Source organism: Hypomesus nipponensis, chromosome 15, assembly GCF_054491055.1.
Source record: "Hypomesus nipponensis isolate SF chromosome 15, ASM5449105v1, whole genome shotgun sequence".
Classification (NCBI taxonomy): domain Eukaryota; kingdom Metazoa; phylum Chordata; class Actinopteri; order Osmeriformes; family Osmeridae; genus Hypomesus; species Hypomesus nipponensis.
In genome coordinates, this window is record NC_140375.1 from 5,380,941 (window position 1) to 5,402,546 (window position 21,606).

The window sequence follows — 21,606 nt, forward strand, 5'->3', positions numbered from 1 at the left end:
GCAAGGGATTGTGGCATTTACTTGAGATTCACACGACTGACAGTTGAACATAGAGCACCGGACTCTTACCGTGTCTAGCAGGGATTACGCCGCGGACAGTTTTCTCTTCACTCACACTCCAGAGTTATAATGGGCGATATATTCCGGAAACTTGACATTGAAGGAACTTGAATGTAAGTAACTACCGATTTACTGTACATATTTTCTGCTGCGTGATGAATGAGGTGCACGCAACTCACCTGTTCAATCAATCAAACTATCTATACATCTATCAATCTATCAATCTATCTATCTATCTGTCTGTCTGTCTGTCTGTCTGTCTGTCTGTCTGTCTGTCTGTCTGTCTGTCTGTCTGTCTGACTGACTGTCCATTTGTCTCTATGTCTATCTGTCTATCTGTATATATGCCATTCTGTCAATGTGTCTGTTTATCTGTCGGTGTCTGTCTAGATATGAATTGTTATTACTTGTTCAACACTGACTATGGAGCAGTGATACTTACCCAGCAGGACTCCAAAGTCCTCTTTTGCAACCGGAATTTGCACCAGTATACATTATTGTACATTTTGATTGTTCCTACATTTTGATGATTACTCGTGGTCTTGCCAATGCTCTATCATCGTTTTTGTTCAACACAAGTCATGTTGATAGGCATCACTGATCCATGAAGTGTTTTGACAGAATCAGTCTCATGTTATCATGACATCTCTGATGTTGCCAGCTGTCGGGGGACAGTGACACTTCTTCCGCTGCCACACTGGCTCAACGTGTCGTCAGTTTCACGCTCCTTTCTCTCTGATGACTTCAACAGATGTCGAATTATAATCCTGAATCGTTTTCTTTAACTTCCGAGAGCCCGTTTATCTTGATAGCAGTTAAACAGAATGACACAGTTACAGTAAACTGGAGAAGAGTTGTCCCCCTAGACGGCACACTTCATTGAGTACTTATGAAGTGATTTCAATGGATGTTGAGGTTATTTTCTGTAAACATTGAGCACAATGTATCTAATTGTTCCTCCAACAGAATTCTTTTGTGTTCCATTCACCAACGTTCACAGTATTCTGGAGTAGAATCGGTCTCTTTCTTTCAAGTCTGGAGTGCTCTAGTAATGTGTGTGTGTATTGTGCTTACTATCCCTCTGACAAAGACATCTGTAAGGAGTTCTGAGTTGACCTTCATAACTCTATGGTCGGTCAGTGTGGTTTAACTAAAACTGTGTGATCTATTTCACCTCAGCCATTAGCACCGTGTCATTTTACACTGTCAGCCACAACCGGCTTGGTTACCTCACAAAACGAACAGCATAGATGAGCCGAATCTAGACTGTCATTATCTTATCACACACACACACACACACTGCATCTGTGCATCTGGCTGCAGAGCAATCCCAAACACCCCATTACTGTAACTGTGTTAGGTATCACACTGAATCATGTCCACACATTACACACACGTACACAAATGTCACACACGACAGAAACACACAAGACACACGCACACACAGATACAAATACACACACATGGAGACAGGCGTGCACACTCGCTTGCTATGCGAAGGCGGTTGCTCCAAGTCCTATTCTCTGGGTGTGTGCCTGGATGCTGTTCATTTTGGGTCATGCAGGAAGGAGGAGGGGAGAAGCAGAAATGAGAGAAGAGAGGAAAAGATAGCAGAGCAGAGGAGAGGGCAGGCAGAGGAAAGAAGAGGAGAGCATAGTTAGGATAGGAGAGGAAAAAGAGAGGGCAGAGCCAGTCGAGAGAAAAATGTCTCCTTCACAAGAGCAAGACTGCAGCAAGGGCAGAGGATGTGAGCCTTTTCCCTAAACTACACCCCACACACAGATCTTTAGCTCAACAGTCTAAGACAGTCTGCTCTCACAGCACGGACAGACATGGTTCCGGACAGATAGATGCGCACTGAAACATCGCTCCCGGCCACACTTGTGAGGAATGGTCCTCTTCCAATAAAAGGGCAGCCTCGGGGTTTAAACTGTCGGCTCGTTTAACTGGATGATCGCTCGGGTTACCTGACATTTGCTTTGGAACAACAATCCGGCCAACTTCACTGTTTATCTGTTTAAGGCATCATGGTGGATGAGAAAATATTGACTTACACACTCCACAGAGGTGTTCTGATGATGAGGCGTGGTGTGTGGAGGCTTTCTGTCTCTTCTTCTGATGTCATCTCCTCATCCCCTCATCCCCTCATCCCCTCATCTCCTCATCCCCTCATCTCCTCTTCCCTTCATCCTCTCTTCCCTTCATCCTCTCTTCCCTTTATCACCTTGTCCCTTCATCTCCTCATCCCCTCATCCCCTCATCTCCTCTTCCCTTCATCCTCTCTTCCCTTTATCACCTTGTCCCTTCATCTCCTCATCCCCTCATCCCCTCATTCCCTCATCCCCTCATCCCCTCATCCCCTCATTCCCTCATCTCCTCATCCCCTCATCTCCTCATCCCCTCATCCCCTCATTCCCTCATTCCCTCATCTCCTCATATCCTCATCCCCTCATTCCCTCATCTCCTCATCCCCTCATTCCCTCATCTCCTCAGCTCCTCATCCCCTCATTCCCTCATTCCCTCATTCCCTCATCTCCTCATCTCCTCATCCCCTCATTCCCTCATCTCCTCATCTCCTCATCTCCTCATCCCCTCATTCCCTCATCCCCATGAGGTGAAATGAAACAGGGGAGAACAGTGCACTGGAGGTTAATAGAACAAGTCATATTATTATTAATAGTAATTATTATACTAATATTCATAGATAGTCATCCTAATAAGGAAGCTCTTGCAGGTGTCAGCAATGATGTCAGTCATAGTACTCTGGCTAATACGAAGGTCACTAGCGTGGCTTGATGATGGAAGCAGCCAGTTCAGCTAGAGCACCTCTACCTACCGTCTTACATTAGAAACTTACCTTTAACTAATGGATCATTCTCAAGTCTTCCCCTGAAGTGAATTAAAGGTGTGCCTTTTTCAAATCTGGCTGTGCACAAAGCGACTGTTCATCAGTACTTGTGACTGAGGTTACCTTTGATATCAGCAGAAAAAAAGAAAAATGTGCAAAAAAGAGAGAGGGAGGCAGTTCTGAGAAAAGAGGGAAAAGCAGATACAGCAGAAACCAGAAAGAATAGTGAGAGAGAACAAAGGTCAGCCTTCGTATTTTCGGTCAACCGAATCAATTGAATGAGGCCGACCGCCTCACCTTGGCCCTCCAAAGGCAGCTCACCCAGAGAGAGAGAACCCTCCCAGTCAGGCTCTCACTCAGAAGATATATCCTTTATTACCTAACACAAGCGTCATCACAACATTTTCCATGGGAATGGCCTTCGGAGAAAGACTAAACCAAATTACCACTTTGAAATCATAAAGAGAGAAGCTTAATACTTTGTACTTGGCCCCCTGTGTACCAGGAGTCGTAGGGCCAACCCGTTCTTCTGGAATGTTGAGGTCCTCACAACAACAACAAAATAACATTTGACTATCCGAAAGACAGGGCATATCCTGACACACACCTGCTATATTTAGCGAAAAACCCAATACGGGCAGCTTCATCTTTGTATGTGATGTGTTAGTGTAACTCTAGAAGTGTCAAAGTGACAATCCCTGTCCCAGATGAGATGCTGGAACAATCGCCCCACCCCTCCTAATGCACTCGCAGTCTGTGCTGTGTTTAGACTCAGCCATGATCTCATCCACGTCCCAGAGTGCACCTGGAAGACGACGTCAGGGCCTCGGGATTCTGAGACCGCACTCACACAAACACAAACACACACACACAAACACACACAGGCACCTACACACACACTCACAAACATGCGCACCCATACACACACACAGTCACAGCCGCACATGCAGACCCACATATGAGTCTTAAATGTCCCACCGTTCACCACCTCACCAGGTCAGGTGGTCCCTAACCAACCCTGAGAGAGCTCTGGAGCCGGGCTGAGAGCATGCGGAGCAAACACCATCCTGCAGGAGAAGTCTAAGAGGAAACATGGGGAGGCGTTACTGTAAGGGCTGCTGAGTGCAGCCGTGGGGTCACAGCTAATGGGCCTGATCCCCCCCCCCCCAGTTACTGTTTGTCTGCAGATTGGATGCCAGAAATTGAGCTGAGTTTGTTTTTTGTGTCGAGAGTCAAAATAAACAAAATCAAATTTGGAACCGTTGGCTCTGGATGCCGACCAAATGCATTCCAGTTGAGGAGAGATGGTTGTGTGACCTCATCGCTGGCAGGGCAATGTTACTACTACACACACACACACACATACGGGACACAGTGGCACCAGGATGTGCCTTGTAATACTGTCATGTCTCATTAAGTATCATTCTCTGTCCAGGCGCCTTAACGCCTGAACACACATAGACACACACACACACGCACACACACGTGTTACCTGTGTGACTGCATGGCTGGGCATGTCTGTCTCAAAAGGGGAGAGATCGGGACTCAGGCATCTGCATTCGGTTTGCCCTTTTTGAAGCACATGTCAATCAGCAAGAAGTCTGAAACAGAACCAACCAATCAGGCAACGGATTAGAAAACAGGACATAACACAGGAAGCTGCTGCATCCTGGCAACAACGCACACCAACAACCACTTGCACACATACACAAACACACATACAAACACACACACATTGTTGCTGAAGTGGTGTCAGGTCCCCAGGGTGTGTTTCCTCTTGGGTATGTTTGTGGTATTCGTCTAAGAGGCGCTTCCCACAGTAACAGAAGTATTTGTTCTCCAGACTCTGTCCTGTCAGCCCTCTGACTGCCCAGCTCTGGCCCTGGGACAGGGCTGCAGCCCGGGCCTACATCACAGGCACCTGACAGGTCTCACAGCATCGGGACAAGTGTTCAACAAGTCCTGCAACCACATGAGATGATGTAGCGATCTAATGAGGAAGGTCACACACACACACACCCAGACGCTGTAGTAGAGCTTGTAGCGTCCCTGACTATCCTAAACTATCCTTGCCCTGTAGCAGCAACACACACAAAGAGGAAACACGTTCATTTATTTCCGGCGCAAACAAGCTGCTCGGAGCCAAATGAAGGCTTAGCCAATAAACCACTCTGCTGGGAATGTGACTGGAAAATGTGGCACTTTTATTGAAGTCATTAATTTTCCCTGTGGGGTGGCTGCTTCTCCTGGGCTCCACACTGGGCTGGACGCTGGTGAGCCAGTCAGCCATGAAATGAGCAGCTTGGATTAAATACCAGCCCTCTCTTCTCCTCTCCTCTTCCCCTTTCCTCCTCCCTCCTCTCCTTCCTCACCTCTCCTCTCAGCCTTACCTCTCTCCGCCGCCATTCCTCTACTTTCTACTTTCTTTTCCTCGCCTCTCTCTCTCGCTCTCTCTCTCTCCTTCCTCACCTCTCCTCTCACCTTTCCTCTCTCCTTCACCCATCCTCTCCTTTCTCCTTTCCTCACCTCACCTCTCCTCCCCCCATCCTCTCCTCGCTCAGGTGGGCAGGCGCGCTTCTCGTGAACGTTCCAGTGTACCACATCTTCGTCTCTCTCTGTTGTGGGAAGGGGGGGGGCGCTCCACGAACACACCCGAGACAACTCTGATGAGTCAGCCTGGCGTCCCGTCCCCAGCCTGCCGTCTAGACGCTGGTCAGTCACCTGCAGCTTAGACCAGGGACCGGCCTGTGTTTACAGCAGGCTGTCATCAGGGTCATGTTCAGGCTGTACGGGCCTGCGTGTGTGTGGACGTGTGTGCATGTGAGTGTGTGTGAGTGTGTGTGTGTTCGACTGAGCCAACACAGAACAGAACACTTTGATGGATTCTCTGTGTCACAGCTCCAGACTCCCTCTCTCTCCACAGACTCTGCGAGGCAACGCGTGTGTGTGTGTGTGTGTGTGTATTGAGCTGAGCATGTGAGTTGACTTCCTTCTCTCCAGAAATAGACGGAGGATCTGATGCAGATCCACACGATTGATCTCTAAGCTCCGATAATTGATGAAGAGAAATGATCCAGTTGCGTCGAGTCAAGCCTCGTGGAGGATGCATGGCGTGTGTCCGTCTGTGTGCGTTGGACCACGAAATGTGTGTGTTCACTGTGTGTGTGTTCACCGTGTGTGCACGTGCGAGTGTGTTGTTCCTGTCTTAGGAGTGGTGGCTGTCCGTTTATGGATAAATCAGTTCCATCGTAGCGCACCTCATCCATCTCTTTCGCCGCCAGTCTGAGTGAAATTTGATTTTCAGCTCCATGGTTGAGTTTGGTGTTTTTTTTACTCCTCTCTTTTCATCAAGCTGGAACTTCTTGTCTGAAGGCCGCAGATATTGTAACATGAGACCATCACACAGACAGACAGACACACACACACACACATACACACACACACTGACACATTCTTACAGGCAGAACAACTTACAATGCTGCACATTCAGCTTAAATTGTTTAAGACAACCACATGGCAGCCCTGGACCTCAGGCCTTAGTCACAGCTTCAGTCCTATGACACACACACACACACACACACACAGAGACTCACACTCACACACACACACACAGAGACTCACACACACACACTCACACACACAGAGACTCACACTCACACACACACACACACACACACAGCGACTCACACTCACACACAGAGACTCACACACACACACACACACTCACACACACTCACACACACGCACACACACTCACACACACTCACACACACACACACACACACACACTCACACACATGCACATCCACACAGATCAGAGAGAGAGTCCCAGTACTGGATGAAAACTATGATTACCTTGTGTTGAAGGCAGTCTTTATGTCTGCCCAACCATAGTAAATGATGATGGTTTGTGACTGTACTTCAGTACAATGTGTTCCACCACATGATATGGCAAATATCAAGCAGTGTGGAACTGATTTCCTCAACTGTTCACTGTAACTCAAATCGAATGTTTCCTTTAAGGCACAGTTAAATCCTGAATCAAATAGATATTCCTTGTGGATGACCCTATACTAAGAAATAAACACAAACGTATCACACCTCACCACAAGTGGTCTAATTACAATTCAGGATCAGATAATCCCTGCCCGCTGACACTATGCGGTTGTGATTTATATTGGCTGAGTCTATTCCTGGCCTCAGCCCTGGCAGTCAGGAAGGCTGGAGTAGAGGAGAGGTGTTGATAACAGCTTGTCATCGCCCCGTGTGTCTGGAGAGGTCGGGAGGACAGCCGTGAGGTACACAGCCCAGATGTAAACAGGAGACACTGCGTCATCCTCCAGGTTCCTCACCAGCATCCTGCAGACACCGGCCACTGAGGGGTCCTGGGTAACTGCATCACCTCCATCCTGTGATTTGATTCATATGTAACTCAGCCTACTTCAGAAGTGGGAGTTGCAATCTTGGAGGGTTTCGGATTCCCATCTTGAGTTTCCTCTATGAAACCGTAGTGGGAGAAGTAGTGGCATTATATGTTTACAGTTGGTAATGGACGTGCTATTGGTTTATAGGGTACAGACTACATGGATCAGTGGCGAGCCGCTAATGTGTGAACTGGCTTAAGCGCTTCAAATGTTTGCTGTTTCCCGGCGCGCCCCTGATACGACCCATTACCCATGACTGAACATGTGCGGTACAGTTTGTTCTCCGGACTGTCTCTATAGTGTTCCTCCAGATGTTGTGCTGACTGTTGGGGAGAGCGTCCCTCATCATCATCATCATCATCATCACTATCATCATCATCATCATCATCATCATCACAACCTTGTGGTTCACTGTCAGGCAGCATGCAGGACACCTATATTCTCACCAGGACCCAGGGCTGACCAGTCTATTCTTACAGAATTTCCTTTGGGATTAATAAACAAGATTAGCCTGACGTTGTCATACTCATAATTCTAGTCAGAATATGAGTCTGAAAACTCTCAGTTGGGCTGTGACTATGGGGCGTGTTTCAACCGAACTCATAAAACAAATGCCTCTTCGCTCAATTGGATAGACCTACAACCAATCAGAGCAACGTATTATGTTGTTTGTTGAAAACAAATTCAACCCAAGGGCTCTTTCGTGACGCCGTTGATTATGTTACTGTTGATCATCTGTCCATCATTGTATAAAGCCCGCCCTGGCAATTTCATTGGTCCGCCCAGATCATGGTTTTGTATAGTTATTCCCAATACGAGACCCTCCAGACCCAACTTCCCGACCAATTTTTTTTGTGGGCGGGGCGAAGTTGGGCTGCCAGCCAGGCTAAAACAAGATGAATTAATAGACAGACTGTCATTGAAAGAATAACTTCTACGCCACAGCCATCTAAACCTCCCAGTCATTTCCTGGAGCTCAGTCTATCTATATATTTGCAAGACATCTGCTTTTACCAGCGCTCTTAAAGGTACCATTAGCAAGATGTTTTGCGGTTACAACAACATCTATGACTACGACAGTGTGTCAAACCTCCCTGAGGTCACTCTCTAAGTTACGATGCGGAACATGACGCCAGCCTAAGTGACGTGTTGAGCCTTTAAGGATCAAAACAGTCAGCATGGAGAGATTGACTCCAGGCTCTGTGTGTGTGTGTGTGTGTGTGTGTGTGTGTGCGCGCGTGCGTGCAAGAGAGGAGACAGGGTCGTTTAACAGTCATTTGGATCGCGAGGTTGTCCCAGAATGCTTTGAGGACCATCTTAGCGTGCCTGTTGAACCTTGCAGATGACTCTACCGAAGCCCACTCTGGTAGGTAGTTACAGCTAGATACCAGGTCTAAAACCACTCATGGATACCTGGACGACGTGTATCAAACATGTTTCTGAAGGATGATAAACATCTATTGATTACCCATGGGACGTTAATTGCTCATAGACTACCGTTAGCTTTGAGGTCATTCAGGGTTCTGTTGCCATAGGTGACGAGTTGTCTCCGATCCCATGAAATCAGAACTTCGGCATTTTAAGAATCAGTGATGGAAACACTGGAACATTCCGTATTGTTTCTATTAGATAAGCAATTAGATTGTTTTCTTCACTTGGGTGAATGATAAATGTGATGTGCAACAGGATGTTTACTGTTTTATAATACAATTTCCCATCAACTCCCCATTCAGTGCACTTGAAGTTACACAATGATAGCTTATGACATTCATCTAACACAATATCCCCCCCCCCCAAATAACAAAACAATTTTCAATGAAGTGGTTGACGGTTTGACAGGAAGTACTTCAGTTTGACTTAACGGTCAGAAGCATCGGGTCATTTATTGTCTCAGCAAGAGGGGCTCTCGTAATGTGTGCCTAATATCCCGGCCTATCCTAGAACACTTGGGAAACTGTTCGATGACAAACCAATGACGTGAAGTATACCTCCACTTAGTGAAGCACAAGCCTCCCTTAGAGCCCAGACAGGGGGTGGGGGTGGGGGTGGGGGGAGGTGGCGATAGTGGTGACACCATCTCTTTATCTCTATGTCCGTCCCCTGCATGTCTTGTCTAGTGTAAATAAACCGTACTTGACCCCGGTGTTTGTTGGCTGTTGGGAGCACTGCCAAGGCCCCTTGGTAGTCTCCCCTCCCTGATCTCTCCTAATGAAGGAATAATCACACTGCTCTGTTTCAGGCCCTCCTTCCTGTCGGTCTCTCTCTGTTTGCCTCTGTGTGTGTTTGTGATTCCCTGTCTCTCTTTTTCTCTCCTCCCTCCATCCTCTCTGGGTAGTAGCAGGGGAAGAGGAAATGTCTCATCTCTCAAACGGGACTGATTAGAGGGGATGCCGGCTCTCTCCTCTCCTCTCCTCTCCCGTCCCTTCTTCTCCTTTCCTCCCCTCCTCACCCGTCCTCCCCCCTCCTCACCCTTCCTCAACCCTCCTCAGCCCTCCTCCCCCCTCCTCACCCCTCCTACCCCCTCCTCACCCCTCCTCACTCCTCCTCACCCCTCCTCACCCCTCCCCTCCTCTGCTCTCCTCATCCCTCCTCTCCTCTCCTCTCCTCTCCTCTCCTCTCCTCTCCTCTCCTCTCCTCTCCTCTCCTCTCCTCTCCTCTCCTCTCCTCTCCTCTCCTCTCCCCTCCCCTCCCCTCCCCTCCCCTCCCCTCCCCTCCCCTCCCCTCCCCTCCCCTCCTCTCTTGTGTTTATTGTTTTGCTGGATGACAGGGGTCTTTCCCAGGGGTCCCTAGGGAGCTGACACCGAGGGGTCCTCGCCCCATGTTTACGCTCCTTATTAAACTGCAGACCCCTGAGACCGTCCGATGGGAAGCCTGTCCAGAATTGAGCCGTGAATGAGCCAGACACCATCCAACTGCTGAGGATGTGACTGCACTGTGTTGGGCATGCCAACCCTTTCAAAGGGAAATGACAGTTAGACATACGACTGAACCACCGTTATAGATCCTATGGACTGATCATCAGTTACTTGATTGTAAATGATAGATTGTAAAGCACCAGCTGGTGCCCTGTACACTTCCATGTATCACCATGTACAGCTGTGGCCAAAATAATTGGGAGCGACATACATTTTGTGTTTGCAAAGTCTGCTGGGCCTTGGCATAAAATGACTGCTAACATGATTTCAGTAAGTCATATCATCAGCACAGGGGAACGTGTGAACTAGTTCAAGCCAGGTGAAATCACGCTATCATTCAGACTGGATTTTAAGGGCAGATTAACTGCTGTAAAAGAGGGGAATATTTGCATATTTTGAAAATGTTTGCCCCCCCCAAAAAATAAATATGAAATGTGCCTTTCCAGTATTCGATAGAAACATGTGAAAACATTTTCCTCAAAAACTGAACCAGCAAACTTTGCAAAACACAACATTTGTCATTGCCAAAACTTATGGCCATGACTGTACAATGGGTTTCTGAATCTCATCTTTTTAACATCCAAAACAACAACAAAGGAGCTGCTAAATAAGTGGTTGGTCATCGGTGTGCTGACTACCATAGGCTGAAGATATCTCAACTTCCGACTTAATTTCCGAAGGAGTGCGATAGGATTCCATTTGGGGAGGAGAGGGAACAGCGTTGTGGCGAAAGGGTCCACGGTCAACATGTTTCCTTGAGAGAGCTGGTCTCAGTGTTCCCCTGTGGACAGATCATGACTGGGTGTGCAGCGCAGTCGGTCGATTATAAATGACAGACCACCGACGGGAGATTCTGCTGATGACCTCTGACACGTCCCTGTGTTCTCCATTCAACTCCTACCCAACCTTTTCATTGCATAGCAGCACTGTGTGAATCCAACGCTGTCTGTCCAGTCACAGACCAGGGAAACGAGCACTTGTGACTGCGCCGTCTGCTTCTTTGTTTTGGAGACCAGCTGAGGGTTCATTTGGTGCAGAAACAAACACAGCACAATACTTGGCACTAGTTTCCTACCCCTTTAAATACTGTTTACCATTTACGATTGGACATGCGTCTCCATGGTTTCTGCGTCATATACATCACGGCATCCTAGGCCTGCATCCCAAATCACACCATTGGGACACACTCATCCTTCTTAACTGTGCTAAGTGATCGGTCAGCTGCGTGCTAACTGCTAAGCCTGAAACTATTTCGACTTCCTCCTTGGGTTTCCTGTGGTAGTGTGATGCGTTTCCTGTTAGAGAGGAGATGGAACGGTGTTGAGTTGAATGGGTTCACGTTGACTTTGTTAAGGTCAAGGTTGACTATGTTTTGGTCCCTTCCGTACTGGAGCTAATAACATGTTGTGTTGATAGCTGGACCGTCAAGGGTATTAACTTCACGCTCATGTTTGACTGTCAACAGCACCATTTGAACAACAGCACACTAGTGTTTAGCTGTCATGAGCACTCATACAGGGCCCGTTGGCCGGTTTGGTCCCTAATTTGGGGTCACGGTCACATACATTATGAGTTTAAGTTCACTGACCGTGAGGACTGAAAGGAAGGCCTTGTTCAAACACGAACTGCCAGACACACCTAATGGTTTCCTGCATAGAAACCTGTATACGAGAACTCATGTTAGGAACTTTGTCCCAGTCCAGTGTCAGCCAGGACCTCAGACAGAGTTCTGGAGCTGGGTTCAACCTTCTCCTTTCTGTGACCTGATGTTGGATCAGAGTGAGATTAGCTAGCCGTTGAAGTACTGTGCACATGTCAAGTATGGAGGTATTACTTCATTATGTTCTCATCAGCAGGGTATCTGACCTTATGACTCGAGCAATCCCAGCAGAGAACAGCAAGAATACCCCACCCTAGAACATACTGTTTCATCCTGTGGCCCAAAGCAGCAAATATTCTGACACCATTGATCACAGCAAGTCACAGCACGCAGCACTCGATCTGTGCAGCTGTCCTCCATCTCATTCGTTTTCTTGTCTGGTCAGTCTGTGAGTATTTCAGTTTAGACTAATTATTTAATTAGCAAGTTGTTAGTCGAAACATTTAAAACAAATGTAAACTAGTTTACATTTGTGTAAACAAGTTTACTTGTTTACATTTGTGGCTAAGCATTTTACCCTGAATGAACGCATTAAGCAAGTGCTTACAACCCTTTGAAGTCGGACACTTCATGGATAAATAATGAGTGAACAATAACCAGCCAAATAACAACGTCTCGCATTCGATTGAGTTCATTGATCCTGTTCATTGTCTGACATCCTGCATTCCAGGAGTGTGTGACAAGAAACCTCTTCATCTTCAGCTTAGCCGACTGCATTTGGAGTGGACTGTCCGTCCCATCGTTTAGAGAAGACAGAATTCATTCATTCATTCCCTTTTTCCTTCATTCATCAAGTATCCATTGTGCAGTCAGACAGCCAACGTCCGGGCAGCAGCAGCGTGCAGTAACAGTCCCCCAGCATCCAGCTCTGTCGTGGAGAGTAGTAGTGTAACATTCACAGCCTTTGACAATAGACACACAGAGCAGAATAAACAGAAAACTGTGAGGCAAGCACTTTGTCTGCGGAGGAGGGCTTGGAGGGAGGCCTCTGGTAGCGGCAGTCAGCATGGTGTTTGTGTGGCAGCCCCAGATCACTAATCCTTCCTGGCGACGGATCAAACAGTGCTCCGCTCCGCTGATTGCGAAGAGGAACCGGGAACCAGGTTAATGTAGACATAAAACACACACACATTATATACATTGTATGTGCAGACGTACTGACATTGCGTTTTCACTGACCCGCACATGCACCTGAACAAACACACATGCACAGACACACATTAAGGCGTAGACACACGCGCACACACACACACACACACACACTGCTGTTCAACCGCTAGAGCCAGCCTTTGGTTGGTATCTACAGAAAAGCACAGTCAGACAGGCTTCACTGAGGCGTTGCATCACATGCTGGGTTCATAACCAAAAGCCAAAGTTGCTGACAGACAGCTGGCTTGATACAGGCTGTCAGAGGCTGCTCCTAAACCCGGCCGTCACATCGACAGCAGAGCCGTGGAGATCCAGATCAACACAGAACATCTCCAGCATGACTGCTAGACCTGATGACAGGCTCCACAGCGTATGGAGGGACAGAGATGACATGCAGAGATGTCAAGTGTGGACCCGCGCGATTCCTTCCTCACGCGCGGAGAGAGCGATAGCCGCGTCCCTGTGAATAGCTATGTGTGAACAGACTTGATGTTTGTGCATTGAGCTATGCATGTGTGCGATCCACCGTGAATCCTGTCAGCGCGCCAAGTAGGGTCACGCGTGTCTTGGGGGTGAGTGCGTGTATGGTATGTCAGTGTTTTAACATGTGTTGACATGACAATGTAGGGAGTCCTGTCCGTCACGTGCAAACACTCAGTGATAAGCATCGAGCAGTGACAGTGAGCACTGACCACATTCTTCACATGTCACTTTACTGCTCACATGCAGGCACGGCCTTCACCCTGGAGCTGAGCTGTACATAAATGTGTTGCACGTAGAAAGATTTGTAACAATGGAACGTTCCAATGACATGTTCTGTTTATTCTGTTCAACGCAAAGGTTCTAGAGGCCTTCATCAGTGGTTCTGTCGTCACAAATAGTTCCGTTCCGTAGACTGTAAATGTAGACTACTGCTTCGGTCTTCATGTGTTTCTTTAGGGTTATGGGATAGCTACACCACGCACTCCCGGCATCCCTCTCTGCTGTTTAGCTTATCAACATCATGCAGCACCTCTCATTTGTTCCTTATCCTCCTCCAGCCCCCCTCCTCCTCCTCCAGGGATGTGAACAGACAGCCAGGCTTAATAATGTAGGCCACTGTTACCAGGGCGAAGGCAGTGACAGTTACATACTGTGTGGTAAAGCCTTCCCGGAACATTGAGACTGATGCTGGTGGTGCTGATATGTTCTGGAAGCAAGAACATAGCTGTGCTAGCACAGCCCAAAGGTTTCAGTCTTACTACAGCTATGTATACACACTCACACACACACACACCTCACCACCGATATGTAGGTCTACACACCCGCCAAATTCGACAGATGAAGTCAGTAGAAAGCAGTGATCTAGCAGTTTCTACAGCTTGCCACCCCCAGGACCCCCTCCTGTGGCTACTGTAGCTCCAGTAGATGGAGATTGTAGCTGCACTGTAGCTACACTAGCTAGCTGGTCACTGACCCAGTTTCTAGGCTGTGCTGTTTATTAGGTGGAGTGTTCCCCTAGACAAGGTCACCGTACAGAGCGACCGGCCTGGCTGGAAGCCGGCCCTTCTAATCCTCCCTCATGTCCACGCCCCTTGTCTGGGCCCCGCAGTCTCATGTGTGCGCGTTTCTACACCAGGACGAGAAACAAAAAGGTTCAGGCCAGGGCGCTTTCTTTGGTGAGTCCACTCTGATCTGGGGTGCTGGTGAGGTTTGTAGGCCTTTGTGTGTGTGTGTGTGCTCGGGATTTGGCGGTAATGTCGTGACGTTGGATGGAAGGGCCAGTGTGTTCTGCCTGCAGAGTTGTTCTTATAAAGACGAGAATGCAGACTTGTGTTTTGTTTGCTTTTGCGACGCAAACTCTACTTTTGATTAAACACGATCACCCCACGGTCGGCTGCGGAGGATCTCTGTCCATCTTGGAACATCTCCAGGGAGCAGGACATGACATGTTTGTTCTTCTGTCTCAGCTTTTCCTCTCATCTCTGTGATCCTCACATTGTCGGTCTCTGTTGTTAGCCTTGGTGTTAAGTGAACTCAGAGTGAGTCATTGGTTCTGTCTCTGGTGACGTTAGTGGGTTGCTCTTCGCTGATTGCTGCAAGTCCTCAAATCCCCCTGGGTGGAGGAAACACGACATACCAAGAAAAGCACCGATGCCCAAGCCAAAAGAAAGTCTGGAGTGAAATCCTGTCAGTGGGAAAATTGCCATAGGCAAGAGTTTTAATTGACCCAACCTGGCCCTAATTTGGGTCCTGGTTCTGGTCCTAGTGCTTGTTCTGGTCCTAGTGCTTGTTCTGGTCCTAGTGCTTGTTCTGGTCCTGGCTCTGGTCTTGATCCTGGCTCTGGTCCTAGCTCTGGATCTGGTTCTGGTCAGCTATTTCCAGCCTACTTTATCACTGAATGAATAATCAGTGAATTTTGTCATTTTGGTCATGAATCTCCTAATTCAAAATAGTTTATCTTAACCCTGACAGGTGGATTAAACAGGTTTTGCCTATTTGTGTGTGTGGACAATTGCTGGAGTTTCCACAAGGAACGAACAGCTTAACCATTTTGGTGAGTGTGATTGTATATAATTCTGTGAATCTATAATTAAAGAGTACCTCAAACAGTGAGGGGAAGTCTGGGAAGACAGCCATAAGAGACACAACAACTAACCCCTGAACTCCTAGCACAAGCACAAACACCTCGGAAGTGAGGAGCGGGGGGGTGGGGGGTGGGGTGGGGGGTGGGTGTGGGTGGGGGGAGTGTTGGGGGGGTGTTGGGGGGGTGGGGTCAGAAGTCCAGAGAATACACACCACAAATAACTTAGGAAGCTGATATGGTGAAACTTGAGAGACGTGTGAACGTGAAGATCCCAGTAAAGCACCGTTAACAAGAGGGGAACTAGAGACAATCAAAGCTAAGTGGGCAGGACCAAGGAGAGGCTGATGTCTGAAATATTTGCGGTCGTAACTGAAGGACCCGTCATCAAAGACCCGCAGACTGAAAACAGGCATCAAACTGATGAAGTACCCGTGCATGTTTGGACGACTACTGTAACAATCTCTCTCTGTGTCCTCATCCCTCTCTCTCGCCTCCTCTCTCCCTCTTCCGCTCCTTGTCTCCTTTTCCCTCTTCTTCCCCTCTCCACCCCCCCCCGCCTTCTCCCCCCCCCACTCACTCTACCCCCTCTATCTCCCCCCGTTTGCTTTACCACCTCCGTCTATCTCCTTCCTCTGTCATCTCTCTATCTTCCCGCTGACTCAACCCCCATTCTCTCCCCCCTTCGCTCCACCCTCTCTGTCTTCCACAACTGTCCATCCTCCTCATCACCCCTCTCTATCTTACCCCCTCTCAATCCTCCCTTCCTCTCCTCCACTCCTCCTCTCCTCAGATGTGCAGTGTTGCTGGGATCTGAGCGAACAGACCAGGGCTTTGCTGTGACTATCGTGGAGGAGGTGTGCGTGTTGCTGGATCCTTTAAGAGCTCTTCGACCCCACAGAGCAGCCTGTGCTCTCAGTCCTCACACACACTCACACACACACACTCACACATACGCTCACACACGCGCACGCTGAGAGAGCCCTTGCAACAGAGAGCCATGGTCACAGAGAGCGGACGGTAATCTCTCAGAGATTGATGAGGCCCTGCTTCTAGGGTGGAGGTCTGGCCCTCTGTCGATAAGACAGCTTCCATTTCACCTCCCCCCTGTTCCCTGGTCCAGAGAGGTGGGGCAACTCCAGCGTGGAATGGGAGAGGGGGGTCCGACACCAGAGGCCCACTAGGGGTGAAAACATCAGTGTTTTTGAAGAGACGAGTCTTGATATCCTCTGAGCCTCGCGGGGAGACACCGGCCATGTCCTCTTCCTCCTATCATCCCCTTGGCTCCCCAGGGCTGCTCCCTGGAGCGCCTGCCTAAGCCCTGTGCCAACACAACCATGTACCTCAGGGAGAGCTGCTGTCGCTGGAACAAGCCCCGCCCCAGGTGCGAGACCGTGAGCTGAGAGGAGAGACGGGCCGGCACCATGTGCAACATTACCTTCTGCAATGTGGACTCCAAGATCGACCAGTACTTCCAGCCCACGCTCTATATCATCGTCATCGTGCTGGGACTGCCCGCCAACTGCATGGCATTGTGGGCCGCCTACCTGCAGGTGTGTGTGTTTGTTTTGTTTGTGTCTTAGTGTGTGTGTGTGTGTGTGTGTGTTGTATCTCCTGGTCTGCTACCCAAGCTTGTCAGTTTGTTATCTGTCGGCTGATCTGCCTGCATTACTCCGTCTGCCTGTATGTCAGTTGGTGTACAGTTACACTTATCATACAATATCATGGTGGAAGACCAAAACAAAATAACTCTCCCCCGCCTTTCTTCACCCCACCCCTCCCTCTTCCCCCCTCTCCTCCCCACTCCTCCTCCGTTGCAAACCTCTCCCTCGTCCTCCCACCTCCCCCTCCTCCTCACCCCCCCCCCCCCCCCAAGGTGAGGCAGAGGAACGAGCTGGGCATCTACCTGATCAACCTCTCCATTGCCGACCTCCTGTACATCTTCACCCTGCCTCTATGGATCGACTACTTCCTGCAGCACGACGACTGGATCCACGGCCAGGAGTCCTGCAAGCTGTTCGGCTTCATCTTCTACACCAACATCTACGTCAGCATCGCCTTCCTGTGCTGCATCTCCCTGGACCGCTACCTGGCCGTGGCTCACCCGCTCCGCTTCGCCAAGGTCCGCCGGGTCAAGACCGCCCTGCTGGTCAGCGCCGTGGTGTGGGTCATCGAGGTGGTGGCCAACTCCGCCCCGCTCTTCCACGACGAGCTGTTCCAGGACCGCTTCAACCACACCTTCTGCTTCGAGAAGTACCCCATGCAGGACTGGGTGGCGGGCATGAACCTCTACCGCACCTTCCTGGGGTTCCTGGCGCCGTGGGCCGCCATGCTGGTGGCGTACCGCGGGATCCTGCGGGCGGTGAGGGGGAACGTGTCGACGGAGCGCCAGGAAAAGGCCAAGATCAAGCGTCTGGCCCTCAGCCTGATCCTCATCGTGCTGCTGTGTTTCGGGCCCTACCACTTCCTGCTCCTGTGGCGGAGCATCCTGTTCCTCAGGAAGCCGTGCGACTGCGGCGCCGAGGAGGATCTGTTTGCCGCATACCACGTGGCGCTGGCGATGACCAGCCTGAACTGCGTGGCCGACCCCATCCTGTACTGCTTCGTCAACGAGGGGGCGAGGAACGACGTGGGCCGCGCGCTCTCCTCGCTGCTCTCGTGCTTCCACCGCGGCGGGGGCGCGCAGCCCGCCGACGCTCTCACCGCTGGCTCGGTCACCTTGGAAACGCCGCTGTCGGCCAAGAAGCAGACGGCGGCGTACGGCGTGGTGGGCGGGGAGGGGAAGCCGAGCACGTATAAGACTGAGCTAGTCGCCCTGAGAGGGGAGTGTCTACAGATGACTATACTCAGTGTTAAGAAATGACCGGAGGATCCTGCAGGAACGTTCTAGAGCAGCACACACACAGTGTGGAGTTTGTGGCGCGTACGCACAGATCATGTTACAATTGACTCATGTGGGCCTGCCAGACATCTGGCTCCAGCACGCAAGACTGTAGAAATAGAAACTGGGGTTTGTTTTGTTTTTTTATGACCAGGGACCAGGAACTGTACTGATTAAAAAAAAAAAAAAAAGAATAGAGGTGATTTTTTTTTCTTTTTGTCGTCTTTTTTTGTGAAACGTGAAAATGATTGGGACATGGTTTTGAGTTGTTGTTGTTTTGGGGCAAATTGTTGCTTGTACTGTACCTCATAGTGTATGAAGAACTGTGATTGTTAACCATGTGTAGGTGAAGAGGAGGAGAGGATCTGAGGAACGCGATCCAAGCAGGACGCATGTGGACAGGAAGCCTGCTGGCCCTGGGTCACCCCACCCCACAGTGACAGGAGCTGTGAGCAGGTTAGGGCTGGAGCCAGCCCTTTATAAAATACGGACCTTGAATTCAACTCTACGGGACCAAGTTTAAACCTGGTCTAGGACTAGACTAGTCTGAGGTGGTGTGTGTGTGTTGGTCTGAGATTAGGTTGAATCTATGTCTGGGAAACCACATGTTTACATCTCTCCTCCCACCAACTCTAGATGCCTTGGAACTGCCCTGTCTCTGTTTCCCTGTATGTCTGACTGTCTGTCTGACTGCTTATCTGTGTGTTTGACTGTCTATCTGACTGTTCCTCTGTATGTCCGACTGTCTGTCTGACTCTGTCTGTGTATGCCCGTCTGTTTGTTTGTTGTCTGAGGAGAGAGGCTCAAGGTTACTCTTGTCCTTCTGTTCAACAATATCACTGGGAAATAAACAATGTGTGTCTTAGTCCACGTGTATGTTTACTGCAACAGAACGGTGACTTGATTAGGATCGCCACAGGCGACACAGCAAGGTTTCAACATCACGCTTCAGGTTTCCAATTACGAAAGCTGCACATTGCTGTGTTTCATTCCCTCTGAGAATCTGCCGTGTCATAACGTTGGTGCTTATCCACGCTCGGTAGCTCGTTCTAGACGCCAGCGTTTTCTCTCAGAACCCCTGTGAGCATTCGCACTCTGTCTCCCAAGTTTGAAAAAGGCAGTTCTGTATCATAGGCGCCTAGAACTGCATTCCGCTTTTCTTCCTGTCTTTGACCTAAGGTGATACCTGATGGACTGAGGAAGTTGTGTACTGTCTCCATAAGTTCTGCTCACCACTATTTCTAAAGCAGGCAGAGAACAGTGTGTCTCCTGCAGTTCATCACCCCTCCCCACCACCCCGGGATCGGAGAAAACATGTTGATTGATGGTCCTTCTAAAGGACTGTCACCTTGTTAGGGGAGAGGAGTATGTGGGGGGTGGGTGGAGGGGAGAAGGGAGGAGAGGAGAGAAGGGGGAGGGAGGACAGGAGAGGGGAGGAGAGGAGAGAAGGGGGAGGGAGGACAGGAGAGGGGAAGAGAGGAGGAGGGAGGTGAAAAGAGAGGCAGAGGAATGGAGGACGTTATTGAGGTGTCAGAGAAGCATAACTCTCCTGCTGTCTCCCAGTGAGGAGGGCAGGACGCTTCGCTCTGCTCCGCCTCACAAGCTCACTGAGTCGGGCTCCAGAGGCTCTATTTATAGCAGGGCTATAGGCGACGATTGGCCACAGCCTATTATCATCACCATTATCATTACCTTTCATTCCCTAACAAGCCTGGGAAAGTCACAGGGAGAATCAGGCCTTTTGTCCGTTAAAAGTGCATTCAATACATCCATGGTTGTATGAATACAGACTCATTCAATTTTTCCATGTAGACTGCGGAATGCAGTAGCGGCACCTACAATGGGAGACTTCAAGCATCTTACTATAATTTCCTGCATGAATTCATTGTGGAATAGGTTTTTCCTTTCCTTTGAAGTGTCACAATTGGGTTCCCTTTGTCTCCCCATCCCCCCCCTATCCATCTTCTTTATTGATCTGTAAGGTGGAAGTGATGCAATAAAGGAGGTCAAAGGTTCACAAACACAATCGCTCCTGATCTTCCTGTGGCCAAAGGATTTATATTCTAAAGAACTATTGTGCTTCTATACTCTTCGCTGTGGCTGGGTCTGTTTTCCCAGATATTAATGGAAGGTTGACTTCTGATATTAACATCTGTGCCTACTTCTTGGAATACACCCTGCCAGGTGACCCACTTTGGCTGCCAGGGTGAACTATGAATGGAGGAGCTTAATGAGATTACACCCATATCGCGTCTTACGTCAAATGGAGCCAACTCCATGCAACCAAATTGAGTCACATTCGGTTCAGCTTTCACTACAAATAGCTCAGTAAAGATACAAGATACATTCCTGGTACACGTAAATGTAGTTATTATTCAGACTTTGAAAAGCCAGTGTTGCTAAGTAAAATACTTCAGTTTCAGGTAACAGTAATGTTCGTGGCATCTGTCTCAGCAGCATATCCCAAAATGATACTGTAGATGCAATCAATATGAAATCAAATTCACTTCATTAGTCTGAAATGAAATGCAATAACTCCAAGGCATGGAACTCACCACAACATTCTCTGGCTGAAACAATAGTGTTGAAAACCACCTTTTTTAGTTATGTTTTGCATGACGCTTGCCTGAGAGTAAAGTTCAAATTTGAGATGACTGAGTATTCCACCCAGACAGAAATATATTGTATTTGTAAAGTGTTGTTCTTTATGTGCTCAAGGATGAAATTGGACCTGAAATGACCCCATCCCACCCCAGAGTATGTGTCACACTAAACCGGCAGTCCAAAGTCTGACTGATACAAGAAGGAAGCAAGGAAATGTTCAAACAATGTGTTTTTGCTTACTTGGTGATGTCATGGTAAGATTGGTAGACTGTTGGGTCTAAATATCTAGGGTTTTGAGTGTGCTTCGCTGCTCCTACAACAATGCATCTTTATAGCAATGCTGTGTGACTCAGAACTCTAAGGTTTAACATGAAGCCACTGGCTGAATGGGTCCTGGATTTAGGATTGTACAGGGCACACCTGCAACTTTATGGGCGGGTTCTCAAGGTATGGTCTAGTACTAGGAATCCCTTGTACGTGGAAAATCTTCATTGATATTGAC

The 21,606-nt window shown here is 48.8% G+C and overlaps 1 protein-coding gene across 1 annotated transcript; it reads left to right on the forward strand.

Annotated features, from left to right (window-relative positions):
• On the forward strand, positions 1-19,356 carry gpr4 (G protein-coupled receptor 4). Its single transcript, XM_084674544.1, has 3 exons — positions 1-173; positions 16,413-17,172; positions 17,496-19,356. Exons 2-3 carry the CDS (start codon positions 17,044-17,046, stop codon positions 18,480-18,482), a joined length of 1,116 nt encoding a protein of 371 aa, XP_084530670.1. The 5' UTR covers positions 1-173; positions 16,413-17,043; the 3' UTR covers positions 18,483-19,356.
• The last annotated feature ends 2,250 nt before the right edge of the window (positions 19,357-21,606 follow it).